At 44.4% G+C, this 17,803-nt stretch overlaps 1 protein-coding gene across 2 annotated transcripts in view; it reads right to left on the bottom strand.

Annotated features, from left to right (window-relative positions):
- The window catches only part of oca2 (oculocutaneous albinism II), a 573,569-nt gene that overhangs the window by 508,417 nt on the left and 47,349 nt on the right, over positions 1–17,803 (bottom strand). For both annotated transcript variants that reach the window (XM_078544815.1, XM_078544816.1), the window contains exon 2: positions 7,029–7,299. In XM_078544815.1, the coding sequence (XP_078400941.1) occupies positions 7,029–7,288 (260 nt within the window). In that variant the 5' untranslated portion in view covers positions 7,289–7,299. The remainder of the gene's footprint in view (positions 1–7,028; positions 7,300–17,803) is intronic.

The raw sequence follows: 17,803 nt of genomic DNA, 5'->3' as shown, positions 1-17,803 counted from the left end.
CAGGAGAAGGGAGAGAGGAGAGAAAGAGAGATGAAGGAAGATGAAGAGGGGATGAGGGAGAGAGGGACAGGGATTGGACTGAAAAAGAGAGTGGAGGATAGAGTGAAGAGGATGAAAGAGAGGGGAGAGGAAGTTGCAAAGAAATATAGAGGGAGAAAAGAGGATAGATAGAGAGAGATGGATAGGGAGAGAGTGAGAGAGGGGGAAAAGCGTGTGTGCAAGAGAGAGGGAGGGTGGAGGAAGAGGGAAAGGGAGGAGGGGGTGAGAGAAAGGGAAAAGAGAGAGGGGAGAGAGAGAGAGAGAAGAGAGAGTGGAGGTGGAGGGAGAGAGGTGGGGAGAGGGAGAAGAGAGAGAGAAAAAGAGAACCTAGTGTGGGGGAAGAGGGAGAGAGGGGGAGAAGATGAGAGAGGAGGAGAGAGGCAGAAAAAAGAGAGATGAGAGAGTGGGGGAGGGAGAGAGAAAAAGAGAGTGCTTCCAAGGAGATTTACAATTTCTAAAAAAGTGTTACTTACTTTCTAAAAGGCAAAGTGAAGAATAAATTGCAAATAACCTTTCAAGCAGCTCTACAAAAAAGGAGCCAAATTGGTAAGAATGAAAGTCGAAGATTAAAAATTGTAAGAGCTGAATCGACCAGAAGTAAAAACTTTTAAAGTATGTCAGCGATCCATTAGTACCTCCTTCTGGGCCCAGGGAGGATACAGTAAGTCACAGTGCTCAGAGATAATGTAAATGTGAGGTTAGGTGAACTAGGATGAGAAGAAGACAATCACAGACAGCCATCCCCAGAGGAGAGCTGAGCATCCTAAAGAAAGACAACACTACAACAGAAAGCCTCACCAAAAGGAAAAGCTCACCTCATTTATGTTCATATTTCAGAGGAATAGCTGAAACTTGTCAGAGTAAGTATCGAGAACCCTCTGCCCCAAAAGGCTGTTGATGCCAGGTCAATTGAAATGTTCAGGACTGAGATCAACAGATCCCAAAGTATATGAAGCAAAAGGCAGGTAAATAAAGTTGAGGCACAGATGATCAAATAGAATAGCAGAAAAGGCTCAAGCAGCTGATGCTCCTGTTTTCCTGTTCCAATGACACAAGGATTTACAAATTGTAACTGTACACTTAGTTTTGTTAATCTACACCATAATCTTGGATCTTGTTATTAAGCAAAGCCTAACTAAAAATGAGCTATTTTGATGCACATGATTTGCACCTATGCTTATCTAATCTCCAACAAGTAATAATATGAGTACTTATTGTAATTCTCAACATATATTTTCTTAATAGTGATGGTACTGGCCGTGTTAGCATCAACATTGTTTAATAGGGTAGTGTTATTTAACATGTTGTTTCAATCCCCATGGAGACCAATAACTTTTAAACAAGAGATAAATTTCCCAGCGACCAACATAAAGAATTACAGGACAAGATTTCACATTTTAAGACTTTTACTGTAACAAATAAACTAAAATCAGCCTCAACCAAACATTACTCAACAGGGAACTAATGCAAATTTTTTTTTTTAAAAAGGTACATGCGAACATATGAATATGGAGCAGGGGTAGACCATTTGGTCCTTCAAGCCTGCTCCGCTATTCAATAAGATCATGGTTGATCTGACTGTAACCTCTTGCCTACCCCCCATAACCTTTCACCCTCTTGTTAATCAAGAATCTATTTAGCTCTGCCTTAAAAATGATCAAAGACTCTGCTTCCACTGCCTTTTGAGGAAGACAGTTCCAAAGACTCATAACCATCTGAGAGAAAAAAATTCTCCTCATCATTGTCTTAAATAGGTGGCCAATTATTTTTAAACCATGACCCCTAGTTCTATATTCCCCCACAAGAGGAAACATCCACTCTTGTCAAGACCCCTCAGGATCTTAAAAGTTTGACCAGGTCACCTCTTACTCTTCCAAACTCCAGTGGATACAGCCTAACCCATCCAACCTTTCCTCATAAGACAACCCTCCCTGTTAAGGTGCTTCCTGTTAAGAGACTGCACCCCTTTATTTTTGAAAATATGATTTTTCAACTTTCAACTGACTGGAAATTTTGCAATTTGAACTGAGACAAAGGAACTGCTTAAAAATGCAAGGCCACATTCTAAGGTGAAGGTGAGAAACCAAATGACCTTCAAGGAAATGTGGAGAGAAAGTCAATTCCTATAGCCCAGACACCCATTGAAATGTGTAACTGTCTAAGGAAGAGACATTAAAAATGCAAAGTACTGGGTATTGAAACGATGGCTGACACAAGCCGACACACCCAAAACCCCTTAGAAATACACAATGGGTGAAGTATTTCAAGGCAAGGCTGCCTAGCCACTAGAAAGAGATTGCAAGTGACACAGGCAGCATCAAGAAAGTCTTCAGCAGAGGAAACAAGCTGAGGGCTGCTCTCTCTCCCTCACTGTCTTTTGGAATAAGAGTGTCACCCGGTTCAAGAAGCCAACTCTACCAGAAACCTACCAGCGAACTCATAATAATTGCAACATCTTCTACATCAGCCGCAGCATTTAAAATTTACCCTCAAAGATAATCAAAGTACACTTAACTGTATATTCTTTTACCTTTTTTTATTTGGACTCTAACGCCCCTTATTTCTGGTGTGTACACGCGTGCGTGTGTACAAATGATCGTGTGAGGGCCAAATGCTTGAAAGTTTCTTATTGTTTTTCTCAGGTTTAGTGGTTAATCAATTTTCTCTCCTGTTGACTCGAGAAAACCTTGTTTGACTGGCCCCTTATTGCTCACAGCCTAAATAGTTAAATACATTCTGATTTGGATGGCATAAACCTCTGCTGTGACCAACCAAAGAGGTTGAATAAAGGGGAGCCAGTCACCCCTTCTCGCCTGGTCATTATGATATCGGGGAGCTCATCAGAATTGTTCCCACACAGTGACAAAAGATTTGGAGTGGGGGAGGTAAATTGTTCCTTCAAAAGCAATTTAAAAACTGCAAAAGGTTTTCTTGAGTCTGTAATACTAAAGTGCTAAACTGTCCACATTCGGTGGTCAATGATTTCAGAGAACAGGATGAGATAACTGGTGAGGAATTAAGGGCATGTCTGTGGAAGAATTAAAAGATAACAAAGTTAGGCATTTAGAGGTGGAGTTCTGCCCAAAACCCAGGAAAACAGAAATTTTAAAACAGTTGATGAAACATCTAGAGGTGTAAATTGAGGACGCTTAAACAGATAAATTAGCAGCAGAGAAATTAAGATTGCGGCAGTGGATATTGGATCTAGAATTTGAGGAAAAGGAGAGAGAGAGGCAGGAACAAAAGGAAGAGAGAGAATTCCAGGAAAGAGAAAAAAACGGAAAGGGAGTTTAAATGAAAACAGCTCGAGCCGAGAAGGGAGGATCCCACTATGCCCATTGAAGACACCCCTGGCGGGGGGACCACTCCTAGCTCAGATTAAGGGGCTGAGGTATTCAAATAGGTCCATTTAATCCCTAGGTTTGATGAAGAAGATGTGGGCGCCTTCTATATCTCTTTCGAAAGGTTAGCACAGCAGTTAAAGTGACCGGCGCAATACTGGTCCCTGCTGTTGCATAGTAAGCTGACAGGAAAAGCTCAAGAGGTTTACTCCCTCTTGCCTGAGGAAAGTGCAACAATTTACAAAGCAGCAAAAAGGGCTAAATTATGTGCATTCCAGTTAGTTGAGGAGGCATACCATCAGAAATTCTATACGCTGAAGAAGAGGCATATTGGACTTGAAATGTTAACTCTGTTTCTCTCTCCACAGATGCTGCCAGATCTGTTGAGTTTTTCCAGTGCTTTTTATTTCAGATCTCCCAGCATCCACAGCTTTTGCTTTTATTTCACGCGACCACAATATTCTTTATGACATGTTTTTACTTTACACCACTCTCCCATCAAATATGTAACCTGGAAGATTAGCTTCCAAACTCCTCTTGGCCTTTCAGAAGGCTTCCTGGCCCCTGCCACAGCTCGGTGAGTCCTACAGTGTCCTTGGAAAGTCATTCCACTCAGTCTTCTGGAGTACGCACGAATCAGTTTCCAGCAGCAAAGCCCATGCCGTGACTCCTTGGTCCTTAAATTTCCACAAGTCCCCTCTCTTCGAACAAAGAGCCAGTTCTCACCAGTATCCTGCTTGGTGGCTAACTCAAAGAACACGTTTTTTTCCCTTGATTTTCATAGCTGTTGTGTTTTTATAATGATATAAAGGCACCAATCACTCATAAGGGATGAGATAAACACGTTGTAGGATCATTTATTTAAACTAGGCACACGAGAACATATATACATGGATGGAAAACCTGAAGACATCAGCAGCAAAGCTGAGCCTGCTGTGTTCTGCTCACAAGCCAAAGTGAAACTGAGGCTGGATGACATGACATACTTCCCTTCTATCAATGGCATGCTGTTATCCCTTAAAGGCATTAGCAACAGTTGTTTCTGTCTCCCTGTCCGTGGCTCTGTCACTGTGTGTCTGTGCCCAAAAAACCACCTGCTCATCTTTTGCGTTAAGGTGTGAAAACTGTCACTTAATTTTCGATAGGTTTCGGTTACAGATCACATGGGCCTGTCTCCAGGCAGGGTTTAGTATGATCACCATCCTCCTCTTCAGGACATTCTATTCTACTTTAAGTTAAAACAGAAATTTTAAAACATGTTCATCTCATTAAGTCTGATATTTGACAATGTTAGAAATGCAGGTCCCTTTAAGAGAAAACCAGGACAAGCTTCAGCGTGAACTGAGAGCAGGCGATGCTCATGGAAGGCTGTACATAAGAGCTAGGTTTTTCCCCAGTAGGAGGGCTGCTTCTGGAGAAGGAGAGGATCCAGAATGGAAGACTATTTGTGCTGAGTTATAGTTTAACAATAAAACAGTTGTGAATTATAGAATGTCTTGTGCTGCCTGATTCAGTTGATCGATATCCACCTATGAAACAGCATTTATAACAATATCTTTTGTGTCAGTGATGTCTGTCTCGGAGCAATATATGTCAGCCACGGCTCAGTTGGTAGGGCTCACCTCTAAGCCAGGAGGTTGTGGGTTCAAGTCCCACTCTAGGACTTGAGCACAAAAATCTAGGCTGTCACTCCAGCACAGTACTGGGGGAGTGCCCTCTAAAGGTTCATGAACCACGAGTCATGGGGAAGCTGGTCCGACTCCACAAACATTGTGGGGGGCTAGGAGATGCCTACTCCTGCAATGGAGCTGGCCAGGTCAGGAAGGCACGGTATGGGATCCCACATTATTCCACGTTGGGCTTCTGAAGAATGAGAGGGGATCTCATAGAAACCTATAAAATTCTAACAAGGCTAGATGGGGTAGATGCAGGAAGATGTTCCCGATGGTGGGGGAGTCCAGAACCAGGGGTCACAGTCTGAGGGTAGGGGGTAGACCATTTAGGACTGAGATGAGGAGAAATTTCTTCACCCAGAGAGTGGTGAGCCTGTGGAATTCGCTACCACAGAAAGTAGTTGAGGCCAAAACATTGCATGCTTTCAAGAAGGAGTTAGATATAGCTCTTGGGGCGAAAGGGATCAAAGGGTATGGGGAGAAAGCGGGAGCAGGCTATTGGGTTGGATGATCAGCCATGATCAGAATGAATGGAGGGGCAGACTCGAAGGGCTGAATGGCCTACTCCTGCTCCTAGTTTCTATGTTTCTATGTTGACGAAAATCAGGGGTGCCGGGAATGAGGGCGGGAATCAAGAATTGGGTCCCACGTGCCATTTTTAAATAGTCCCAGAGTCATTACGACTCCGTGAGAATCCAAATCAATCTGTCCAGATGTGGTTAAGTTTCAAAATAAAAGCATTCCATGTTGATGACATTCCGAGGAGGTTGCAATAGAGGAGCTACTGAAATCAGCAGAGATACATCCAGGGTTCTCCAACAATTTTAGTTATGGGAGATCTTGTCTGTTTTCTTTTAATTCATTCATGGGATGTTGGCATTGCTGGCAAGGCCAAGCATTTACTATCCATCACTAATTTTTCTTGAGAAGATGATGATGAGCCATCTTCTTGAATACAACTGAATGGCTTGCTAGGCCATTTCAGAAGTCAACCACATAGCTGTGCATCTGGAGCCACGTATAGGCCAGGACAGGTAAGGAAGTCAGATTACTTCCCCAAAGGACATTAGCGAACTGGATGGTAGATTCATGGTCACCATTACTGATACTAGCATTATTACTAGCCTCTGGATTACTAGCCTAATAACATGACCTCTATGCCACCATGATACATGGTGTGTGTGAGCACGTGTCTGAGAGAGTTTGGATGTAGATGGCGTATTGGTAATGGGTACAGAGATGGTTAAGTCCAAGTTTGAGTGCAGGTATTTGAATGTGTAAATTCACTTCACTCACATTAGGGGATTCAGTACCTCATCCGTTTCAATCAGCCAAGCTATGTCATTAGCACTGATTGTTTCAAAATAAATAAATTAGGTTGCACCGATATCAATATTCAATGGTTACCAAGTCCATCCTTTAATCAAAAGTCAACAATTGGGGTGGGGATGGCAGTGCAGCTGAAGTCTGAGGGCAAGAGTGCGCATCTTCTGTGGTCAAGGGTAAGACATTCGTAGAGGATTCCTGTTGACTTCCCAACAATGCTGTCATGCATGTAGCCATTGGGTAGACGGAGACCCACTTATACCGGTCCCTTTCTCAGGGAATTAACTTCGCAGGAATATTTGGTTCAAGCCAGGAGCCGTCTGGTTGAGTGCGCAAGCCCATATTTATAATCAGGGCAAGTGACTGGCTACCACTCAGATTTGGTCAGAAACCAGGGCACCCTGGCAACAAGACCTTATTGAGATGTAAGTATGGAAATTTGCGGGATTTATCACAGTTTGTTACTTCCCATCAAAATCATTAGCCCTAATATAATTAATTTTAATGGCATAAAAATGAGGGGAGGGAATAAAAAGATTCCCCTTTCAACCAGTGGTCCAACATTCAGATAAGGCATCCCAGCAGAAGCGATTATACTAACTATTCCTACACATCAGCTTTACCATGTTAATAACGCCACCAGACTCACCACTCCTGTTTAATGACTGGGCTGAATTCCTCACAGTGCAGGACGTACCGCTCATGTGCTATAGCTCCATTCTGATAGCAACCCTCCTCCACATCCTGACTTGGAGCCACCCCACAAAAGCCTTCCAGGAGATCCAGATCCCCGAAACCTCTGGTCTCCGCTAACGGTTTGAGGTGCCCATTCAAACTCCTTGGAGGTGGAGCCGTCTTCTGTGTAAGTTCCACCTCAATCTGGCTTTTGTTGTCCAGGTACATCTTCATGGTGATATGATCTACATTTTTTTTTTGTTAAAAATAAAGAGAAAATAGTCAATCTCAAATTGTCCTCAGCTTGCCCAGTTGCGAAGATCACAAGTGTTGTTAACAGGATCATAAAATTATACATAGTGATGAGAGAGGTCTTCATCCAGCTATCCAGAGAAACGCTTAGGACAGAAAATTTAGGATTTGTGTTCGGCTGTCAGGAGCCCAGGGGAGCAGAACTCCCAGCCACTCACAGATAATGATGAAACCCCAATCCCAAATTGTGGGCAAGTGGGGGGCGGGGTGGCGTTGGGATGATTTGCACAAACCAAGGGGCCAACATCAATGAAAGGGAGCTAAATGAGTGGCCACCTCCAACACCCAAGCGGAAAGTCAAAGTGCACCTTAACCGGCCTATAATTTCTATGCCTTCCAGACTCACTTGCTGTCTCTTCTACTTTTGGCTGTGCATCTCCCCCTGCTGAACCTTCTCTCAGGATCCCAGCCCCCTGCCAAGTTAGTTTAAACCCTCCCCAACAGCACTAGCAAACCTCCCCACAAGGATATTGGTCCCATTCTGGTTCAGGTGAAACCTGTCTGCTTTGTACAGGTCCCAGCACCCCCAGAAACGGTCCCAATGTCCCAGAAGCCTAAAGCACTCCCTCCTGCACCATCTCTCCAGCCATGCATTCATCTCCTTTTTCCTATTCCTATACTCACTAGTGTGTGGCACCGGAAGTAATCCAGAGATTACTACCTTTGAGGCCCTGTTTTTTAATCTGTTTCCCAGCTCACTAAATTCTACTTGCAGGGCCACATCCCTCTTTCTACCTACGTCGTTGGTACCAATATGTACCACGATCTCTGTCTGTTTGCCCTCCCTCTTTAGAATCCCTGCAGCCGTTCAGTGACATCCTTGACCCTGGCACCAGGGAGGCAACATATCATCCTGGAGCCTCATCAGTGGCCACAGACACGTCTGTCTGTTCCCCTTACTATCGAGTCTCCTACCACTATTGCTCTTCCCCTCTTTTTCCTCCCTCCAAGTGCAGCTGAGCCACTCACAGTGCCATGAGCATGGCTGCACTCCCCAGAGGAACCATTACTCTCACCGTTTTCCAACACAGAAAAATGTTTCTCGAGCGAGCTGCACCCTGGGGGTTTCCTGACTACCTGCCTGACACCTTTCTTCTGACTGATGGTCACCCATTCCCTCTCTGTCTGCACTTCTATATGCTGTGGGGTGACCACGCCTAAAAACAAGCTATCCACGAAACTCTCAGCCTTGCAGATACACCTCAGTGCCTCCAGCTGCCGCTCAAACTCCGAAACTCGGAGCCCCAGTAACTGTAGCTGGTGGCACTTCTTGCACATGGTCGGTCAGAGTTCAAGGAGCGTCTAGGACTTCTATTTGGAGGTAAAAAGTGCCAGGGCCATTTAGCCAACAGAATCGCATCTCTTTACTCTCCTTTGCAAAATTATTAGGTTACTAACAAGAATATTAATTGTTAAAAGTTAACTTTTCTCCCATCATAAGGTCAGAAGGGGGGATGTTCGCCGATGGTTGCACAATGTTCAGCACTATTTGCGACTCCTCAGACACTAAAGCAGTCCATGTCCAAATGCAGCAAGACCTGGACAATATCCAGGCTTGGGCTGACAAGTGGCAAGATACATTCGCACCACACAAGTGCCAGGCAATGACCATCTCCAACAAGAGAGAATCCAACCATCGCCCCTTGATGTTCAATGGCAATACCATCACTGAATCCCCCAAAATCAACATCCTGGGGGTTACCATTGACCAAAAACTGAACTGGACTAGCCACATAAATACCGTGGCTACAAGAGCAGGTCAGAGGCTAAGAATTGTGCGGTGAGTAACTCACCTCCTGACTCCTCAAAGCCTGTCCACCATCTACAAGGCACAAGTCAGGATTGTGATGGAATACTCCCCACTTGTCTGGATGAGTGCAGCTCCCACAGAACTATTTATTTTATTGGTGTTGGTTGAGGGATAAAGATTGGCCAGGAAACCAGAAAGAACTCATCTGCACATTTTTTATTCACTCACAGGATGTGGTGCATCGCTGACAAGGCCAACATTTATTGTCCATCGCTAATTGCCCTGAGAAGGTCTCGGACACAACTGAGAGGCTTGCTAGGCCATTTCAGAATATAAGACAGGGTAAGGGTGCAGATCTCGTCACCTAAAGAATACTAGTGAACCAGCTGGGTGTTTACAGCAATCTGGTTGTTTCATGGCCACCATTACTTAGAGTGGCTTTTTAATCCAATTTATTTAATTAATTGAATTTAAATTCCATGGCTGCTATGACAAGATTTGAGCTCACCTCATTAGATCATTAAGTAAGGCCTCAAGATTACTATCCAGTAACATAACCCAATCTGCTACCATGTACCCTTCTCCAAGGCATTGATGTCAATCTGAGAGGACAGACAGGGCCTCAGCTTATTGGCCCAGACAGACCACGGAGAGGCAATCCTGGTCAGATAGCCGCCCCGCTCAAAGTGTTCCACGTCTCGATGCTGCGCCGCATTTCTCACGGGGTCTTCCGAGCCTGGCTGCTCCAGAAACGCGGAGCGCCGTGTCCTTCAGGGAACTCTGTCACAGCGCCGGAGCATTGCGAGGAAGAAAAGAAAGGCCCCCCCCTCACCCCCCCGTTTTACAGCACCAGCTGCCATTTGGCGAGTTTGAATGTCCAGTGTGAATGCTAGTGAACAAGCGAAGGGTGGAGTGGGTGAACAGTGAATGGGTAGGCATGGCAGGTGGGCAGGGTGGCAGGTAGGTCGGGTCGGGAGGGGTAATCAGGTCAGAGTCCAGGCAGGTTGGGTAGGGGGTGTGTAGTTGGGTGGTGGGGAGCAGTTAAGCCTGGCGGAGAGGGTAGTCAGGGATCAGGTGGGTCAGGTCGGGGAGTACTCGGGTGGTCAGGCAGGTTAGTTGGGGGATCGGCGGTGGTAGTCGAGTCAGATCAGTGAGGTGGTCAGGAGTGTGGTTAAGGGTGCGTCAATGTGAGCCATTAGAGTGTCAGTCGTATAATTACTGAGGAGTTAGACTAGGGTTTTTCTGGCTAACATTTCCTGGGTAACTATTCAGGTAAGTACATCAGAACCATCTCCAACTCTAACTAACTCAAAGTCAGGGACTTTCTCACAGGCTCCCTGGGAGCAGGGGAATTGCCCATCGGAAGTTCCAACTTCCCAGGGATTTCCCACAGAAGCCAGCGCGTCAGGACTTGGGTGGCATCTCGATACACATTTTGGTGGGGGAGGGGGTGGGGGGGGCGGCGGTTACAATTGGGCCTCTGGCAACCCGGAGAATGGGGGATCTGGGCCAATGTCTCATCCAAACGACAGCATCTCCAACGAGTGCAGCACTAGAGTGTCAGCCTAGATGTTGTACTCAAATCCCTGGACTAGGCCTTGAACCTACTTATCTCAGAGGCAAAAGTGCTACCAATAAACCCTCGCCTGACAACCAGATTTTTAAAATTCCCAACGCTTTTGTCTCTGATACATTATTCCAGGCCTTCATTCATTTTTGATTAGAGAAGATTTTCCTGATCTGTTTTAAATTGATCCATCATTCATTTCTAATCATGTCCTCTGGCTCCACTTTGCTTGAAGTAATAATCCAGGATTACCTGAACTATTCCATTTAATGCTGTATGCGTTGTGTTTAGTTTTCACTTGCTGGTAATGGTGATGGTTTTCTTCACTTTTAAACAGAGAGAGTTTAAACAGGAGCTGGTTATCCATCAATGCTGCCACCTTGTTTAAAATACCACCCCACTCAATATAGGACAGAAGCATAGATGGCTCAAATAGTTATAGGACCTTCATGTGAATGAACGCAAAACAGTTTTCAAACATTAGCGGTCTAAACACCAGCAAGGTCTAATCTCGAGGATAGCAGCCTTTACCTGAATCCTAGCTCTTGCAATGCAGACTGAATACATTTTTAACCCTTATTACTTCTTAACGTTCACATTATTTCTGCATTTAATCAGCGCATTTACTCTGAAAATTTAGGCTGCTGGTTATGACTGCACAAACAAGGGTTTTGTGCCACTTTTGACCGGGTTAGCCTTAAAGAAGTGGATGAACCCAGTAGCAGAAATTCCATCCTGATCGAAGAACCCAACCACAAGGCTCTGAAGGGGAGACAGATTGGGCTCAAAACATTAACCCTGTTTCTGTCACCGCAGAGGCTGTCAGGCCTGCTGAGTTTTTCCAGCATTCTCTCTTTTTTTATAACACAACCACAGATCTTGCTTATCCCCACTTCATACACACACAGAAAACACAAGGCTGCTCCCTTTAACGCACTCATTTTTGCAACATCCTACCTACTGGTCAAATGAATACATTGTGCGTAATTTATAAACTGGTTGAATAGATAATCTATCAACAATCAATTGTGAAAGCGATTTAGACCAACTTCAACTCCTCAGCCTGAGAAAGCTTACCTGAACTGAAAGCTGAGACAACTCTCCCATTTTTGTACCAATATTAATCATATTAAAACATATTCACTTAATTTCTTTCACAATCAGCCAGCAATTTATAAATGGTTAATAAATGCATCCTGGAAAGTGTATCGCCAACAACAACACATTGTATTTATATAGCACCTTTTACATAGTAAAACACCCCAAGGCACTTCACAGGAACATTAACCATTATGTCACCGAGCCACATAAGGATATATCAGGACACAGGACCCAAATCTTCGTCAAAGTGGTAGGTTTTAATGAGTGGCTTAAAAGGGCAAAGTGAGGCAGAGGGGCGGAGCAATGTAAGAAGGGAATTCCATAGACTGGGGCCAAGGCTACTGCAGACACAGTCACCAATGGTGGAACAACTAAAGTCAGAGGTTCTCAGAGGTCAGAACTAGAGGAGTGCAGAGGGTTGTAGGGCTGGAGGAGATTTCAGAGATAGGGAGGGGCGAGGCCATGGAAGAGTTTGGAAGCAAGGACAAAAATGTTTAAATCATGTAGGTCAGGGAGCACAGGGATGATAGGTGAACGGGATTTGGTATGAGTTAAAACGCAGGATTGGGTGACTCCAAGTTTATGGAGAGTGGAATAATAAAGAATAGTAAACATCAATGTTTATTGCAAACGGAAATGTTGGGTGTCAGAGGAAGTTCGGGTATGCTACTCATTAAAAGACATGTTAGAGGCATGTGCCACCTGAACTTCTTTACAGAACCAGTTTCACATAGTTGGGAGCTCAACAATGCCGTGGCTTTGTTGAACAGTGTGGCTACACTGCCACATTGTGGAGATAAAGAGTATTGCAGCCATGAAGTTGAACAATTCCAGTTTTATCATCAATTGTAGGCAGAGCCAGGGAGAGAAATCATAAGCCCCAGTGCTTCTCCTGTTTCTGGGCCCCTTAATTCTCCCCACTCCCACGTTAACCCTCCCCCTCAATCATGCATGATATATTTTCCCCTTTCAAGATTCACCAATCAATTCACCAAACAATCACAGAAAGGCCCCAGTAAAATGATAATGCGCATTATTGGCATCTGGTTACAAATATTGTCCAACATATATGCAGCATGGGTCATTAATATTAAAAATAGCAATGATATAATGCAGTGTTTGATTATGCTCAACCCATAGGTTATCCCACAGCGACAATTAAACGAACCAGAGAGTACAAATTTTACTTTAACAGTAGCGTAATATTATTAATTTGACAGGAAAGTATCTCATTAGTTATATATAACACCATGCAGATGATAACATTGATTTCAGTGACTGCCTCATCCTCATTAACAAGTGCTGCACATTGCACCATATTGACATGGTGACAGTAAATTCATATTTTGGGGAAAGATTCAAAACTTGCAACCCAGGTAAATTGCACAAGATCTTTTCCATTCTGTAGAGGTAGAGGAAGACTTATTTTCTGCCTGGGTTCATGCCACTATTCAATATAATTATTTCATACAAGGGTGTAATTGGATTCTATTGTATCAGTAGTATCACGGGGTAGAAAGATCAAATGACTCCTGAGCAAGAAAGCGGAATGATTGAACAACATAGTTCATCATTGTCAGTGAGAAGTGGTGGAGCCCTCAGGTGTCTCTGTGCCAGAGGACAAAGATTTAATGGTACACAGTTGTATTGGTGTTTTCTTGATCAGCAAGTCCAAAGGCTGCTGATTGCTGCTTCTCACTACAATATATTTTCATTATCTACTATGCCACACAACTTTATCACGATATTTCAATACCTCAAAAAAACACATTAAAAACACCAAGACAGAGAGGGATAATAGATAAGTAGACAAAAGGACAAGATTAAAGTTAATGGGAAAGACTCTTGAGAATCATGTTTTTCCTTACTCATTTACAGGATGTGGGTGTCACTGCCTAGGCCAACATTTATTGCCCATTCTTAATTGCCCTTGAGAAAGTGATGCTGAGCAGCCTTCTGGAACCACTGCAGTCCACATATAGATACATTGATACATAAAAAATAGGAGGAGTAGGACAGTCAGCCCTTCAAGCCTGCTTCGCCATTCAATACAATCATGGCTGATCCTCTATCTCAACACTGTACTCCCCCACTCTCCCCATACCCCTTGACACTTTTAGAGTCCAGAAATCTATTTATTTCCTTCTTAAATATATTCAGTGACTTGGCCTCCACAGCCTCTGTGGTAGAGAATTCCACAGGCTCACCACCCTCTGACTGAAGAAATTTCTCCTCATCTCAGTCCTAAATGGCCTACCCCGTAACCTGAGATTGTGACCCCTTGTTCCAGACCTCCCCAGCCAGAGGAAATATCACCCCTGCATCCAGTCTGTCCATACCTGTCAGAATTTTATATGTTTCCATGAGATCTCCTCTCATTCTTCAAAACTCCAGTGAGTACAAGCCTGGTCAGCCCAATCTCTCCTCATACGACAATCCTGCCATCCCAGGAATCAGTCTGGTGAACCTTTGCTACACTCCCTCTATGGCAAGTATATCCTTTCTTAGGTAAGAAGAGCAAAACTGCACACAATACTCCAGATGTTGTCTCACCAAGGCCCTGTACAGCTGCAGTAAGACATCATTGCTCCTGTACCCAAGTCCTCTAGCAATGAAGGCCAATGTACCATTTGCCTTCTTAACTGCTTGCTGCACCTGTTTGCTTGCTTTCAGTGATTGATATTCAAGGACACCCAGGTCCTTTTGTACATCAACATTTCCCAATCTATCACCATTTAAATATACTCCGCCATCCTGTTTTTCCTACCAAAGTGGATAACTTCACACTTATCCATGTTATACTGTATCATGTAACCACCACTCACTCAACCTGTCAAAATCACCTTGAAGCCTCTTAACACCCTCCTCATCGCTCACATTCCCACCAAGTTTCATGTCATCAGCAAACTTGGAAATATTACATTTGGTTCCCCCATCCAAATCATTGATACATATTGAGAATAGCTGGGGTCCAAGCATTGACCCCCGCGGTACCCCACTAGTCACCGCCTGCCAATCTGAAAAAGATCCATTTATTCCTACTCTCTGTTTCCTGTCTGCTAACCAGTTCTCAATCCATGTCAATATATTGCCCCAATCCCATGTGCTTTAATTTTGCACATTAACCTATTATGTGGAACTTTATCAAAAGTTTTCTGAAAATCCAAATACACCACATCCACTGGTTCTCCCTTGTCTATTCTGCTAGTTACATCCTCAAAGAACTTCAGCAGGATTGTCAAACATGGTTTCCCTTTCATGAATCCATGTTGACTTTGTCTAATTCTATTGATGTTTTCTAAGTGTCCTGTGTGTAGGTACACCCACAGTGCTGTTAGCAAGGGAGTTCCAGGATTTTGACCCAGTGACAGTGAAGGAACGGCAATATATTTCCAAGTCAGGATGGTGAGTCACTTGGAAGGGAACTTCCAGGTGGTGGTGTTCCCATGTGTCTGCTGCCCTTGTCCTTCTAGATGGTAGTGGTCATGGGTTTGGAAGATGCTGTCTAAGGAGCCTTGGTGAGTTTCTGCAGAGCATCTTGTAGATGGTACACACTGTTGCCACTGTTCATTTGTTGCGGAGGGAGTGAATGTCTGTGGAGGGGGTGCCAATAAAGCCAGCTGCTTTTTCCTGGACAGTGTCAAGCTTCTTGAGTGTTGTGGGAGCTGCACTCATCTAGGCAAGTGGGGAGTATTCCATCACACTCCTGACTCGTGCCTTGTAGATTTGGACAAGCTTTGGGGAGTCAGGAAGTGAGTTACTTGCCGCAGGATTCCTAGCCTCTGACCTGCTCTTGTAGCCGCAGTATTCATATGGCTAGTCCAGTTCAGTTTCTGCTCAAGGTAACCCCCAGGATATTGATAGTGGAGGATTCAGTAATGGTAATGCCACTGAATGTCAAGGGGTGATGGTTAGATTCTCTCTTGTTGCAGATGGTCATTGCCTGGCACTTGTGTGGCGTGAATGTTATTTGCCACTTGTCAGCCTAAGCCTGAATATTGTCCAGGTCTTGCTGCATTTGGACATGGACTACTTCAGTATCTAAGGAGTTGTGAATGGTGCTGAACATTGTGCAATCATCAGCGAACATCCCCCCTTCTGACCTTATGATGGAAGGAAGGTCATTGATGAAGCAGCTGAAGATGGTTGGACCTAGGACACTACCCTGAGGAACCCCTGCAGTGACGTCCTGGAACTGAGATGATTGACCTCCAACAACCACAACCATCTTTCTTTATGCTAGGTATTACTCCAGAGGTGAGGTGAGTGTGACTGTCCTTGACATCAAGGCAGCATTTTACTAAGTGTGGCATCAAGAAGCCTGGGCAAAACTATGCAGTGTAAAACAAGTTACAGAGTCACTAAGAGCCCATTACACACTCCTTCTCGCTCCATAAAGCTCGCTCATTGTAAATGTCCATTAGCAAGAAAGTAAACAGAACTCCAGCTATGATTCCACCTTTTCGCAAGATAATTATAGATGACAAAGGCCACATAGCCCAGTTCATCTCACCCATCCCAGAATGACATACAAACATACATATTAGGAGTAGGAGTAGGCCATTCGGCCCCTCCAGCCTGCTCTGCTATTTAACAACATTGCCGACATTGTACCAGTGACTACATCTCAACTTAATTGGCTGTAAAGCGATTTGAAACAGCGTGAAAGGTGCTGTATTAATGTAGGTTTTGTCTTTCTTTCGTTACACCTGCATGCAGTAGGCAGAGCGACTATAACCAGGGTGAAATTGGAGGCTCAGTGTTGATTCTTGGAGGATAATTAATCACAGAGCGATCATCTTTTGTTAGGAAAGTGGCTACAAAGAAATCACTACATTTACAAAGCAATTCAGCTCTGTGGCTAACCTCCCCCCACCCCCCAACCTCCCCCCAACGTCCCCTCTAATCTCCCCCCAACCCACGCTCAACCTCCCCACCAACTTACCCCTCCAATGCCCCCTCCAACACCCTCCTAACCTCTCCAACCCCCTCTAATCTCCCCTCAACCCAAGCTCAAACCTCCCACGAACCTCTCCTCCAACCTCCCCCTACCGATGCCCCCTAACCCCCATTCCAACCTCCTCACAATGCCCTCTCTAACCTACCCCAATCCACACTCAAACCTCCCACATAACCTCCCCACAACCTCCATCCTCCTGTAACGTCCCTTCTAATCTCCTCCCCAGTGCACCCAACCCCACCCCACCATCCCCCCCACAACCTAGTTAAATGGTCTCCTTCTGTGCTGTAACCAGCATATGATAATTAAACAAGCATTTCCCGCTTTGCATGAAGAAGAGTTTCCTAACTTGTCTCCTGAATGGCTTGGCTCTAACTTTTAAGGTTATCTCTCGTTGTCCTAGGCTCTCTCATGGGCGGAAAACATTTGTCTATCCTGTCAATTCCTTTCAAAATCCTTGAAATCTCAATCCAAACATCTCTTAACCTTCTATATTCCAAAGAATATAAGACCAGCTTATGTAATCTCTCCTCATAATTTAACCCTTGAAGTCTTGGCGATTTTTTTCTTTATTCTTTCATGGGATGTGGGCGTCGCTGGCAAGGCCAGGATTTGTTGCCCCTCCCTAATTGCCCTTGAATGGAGTGGCTTGCTGGGACACTGCAGAGGGCATTTAAGAGTCACCCACATTGCTGTATGTCTGGAGTCACTTGTGGACCAGGCCAAGTAAGGATGATAGATTTCCTTCCCTAAAGTTGAACCAGATGGGTTTTTACAACAATCTATGATGATTGTCATGGTCATTATTACTGAGGCTAGCTTTATACTCCATATTTTGTTAATTGAATTCAAATTCCACCAGCTGCCATTTGAACCCATTAGTCTGGGTCTCTGGATTACTAGTTCAATGACATTAACGCTATACCAACATCTCCCCACGTTCTGGTGAATTAATACTGCATTCCAAGACCAACATATACTTTAAAAGATGCAGTTCCCTGAACTCTGCATTCTCCTCTAGGTGCTGCTGATTGCCTGTCCCAGAGTCCTCCTCTCACA

This window comes from Cetorhinus maximus, chromosome 7, assembly GCF_964194155.1.
Source record: "Cetorhinus maximus chromosome 7, sCetMax3.hap1.1, whole genome shotgun sequence".
NCBI lineage: Eukaryota > Metazoa > Chordata > Chondrichthyes > Lamniformes > Cetorhinidae > Cetorhinus > Cetorhinus maximus.
This window is presented reverse-complemented; position numbering and strand designations above follow the sequence as displayed.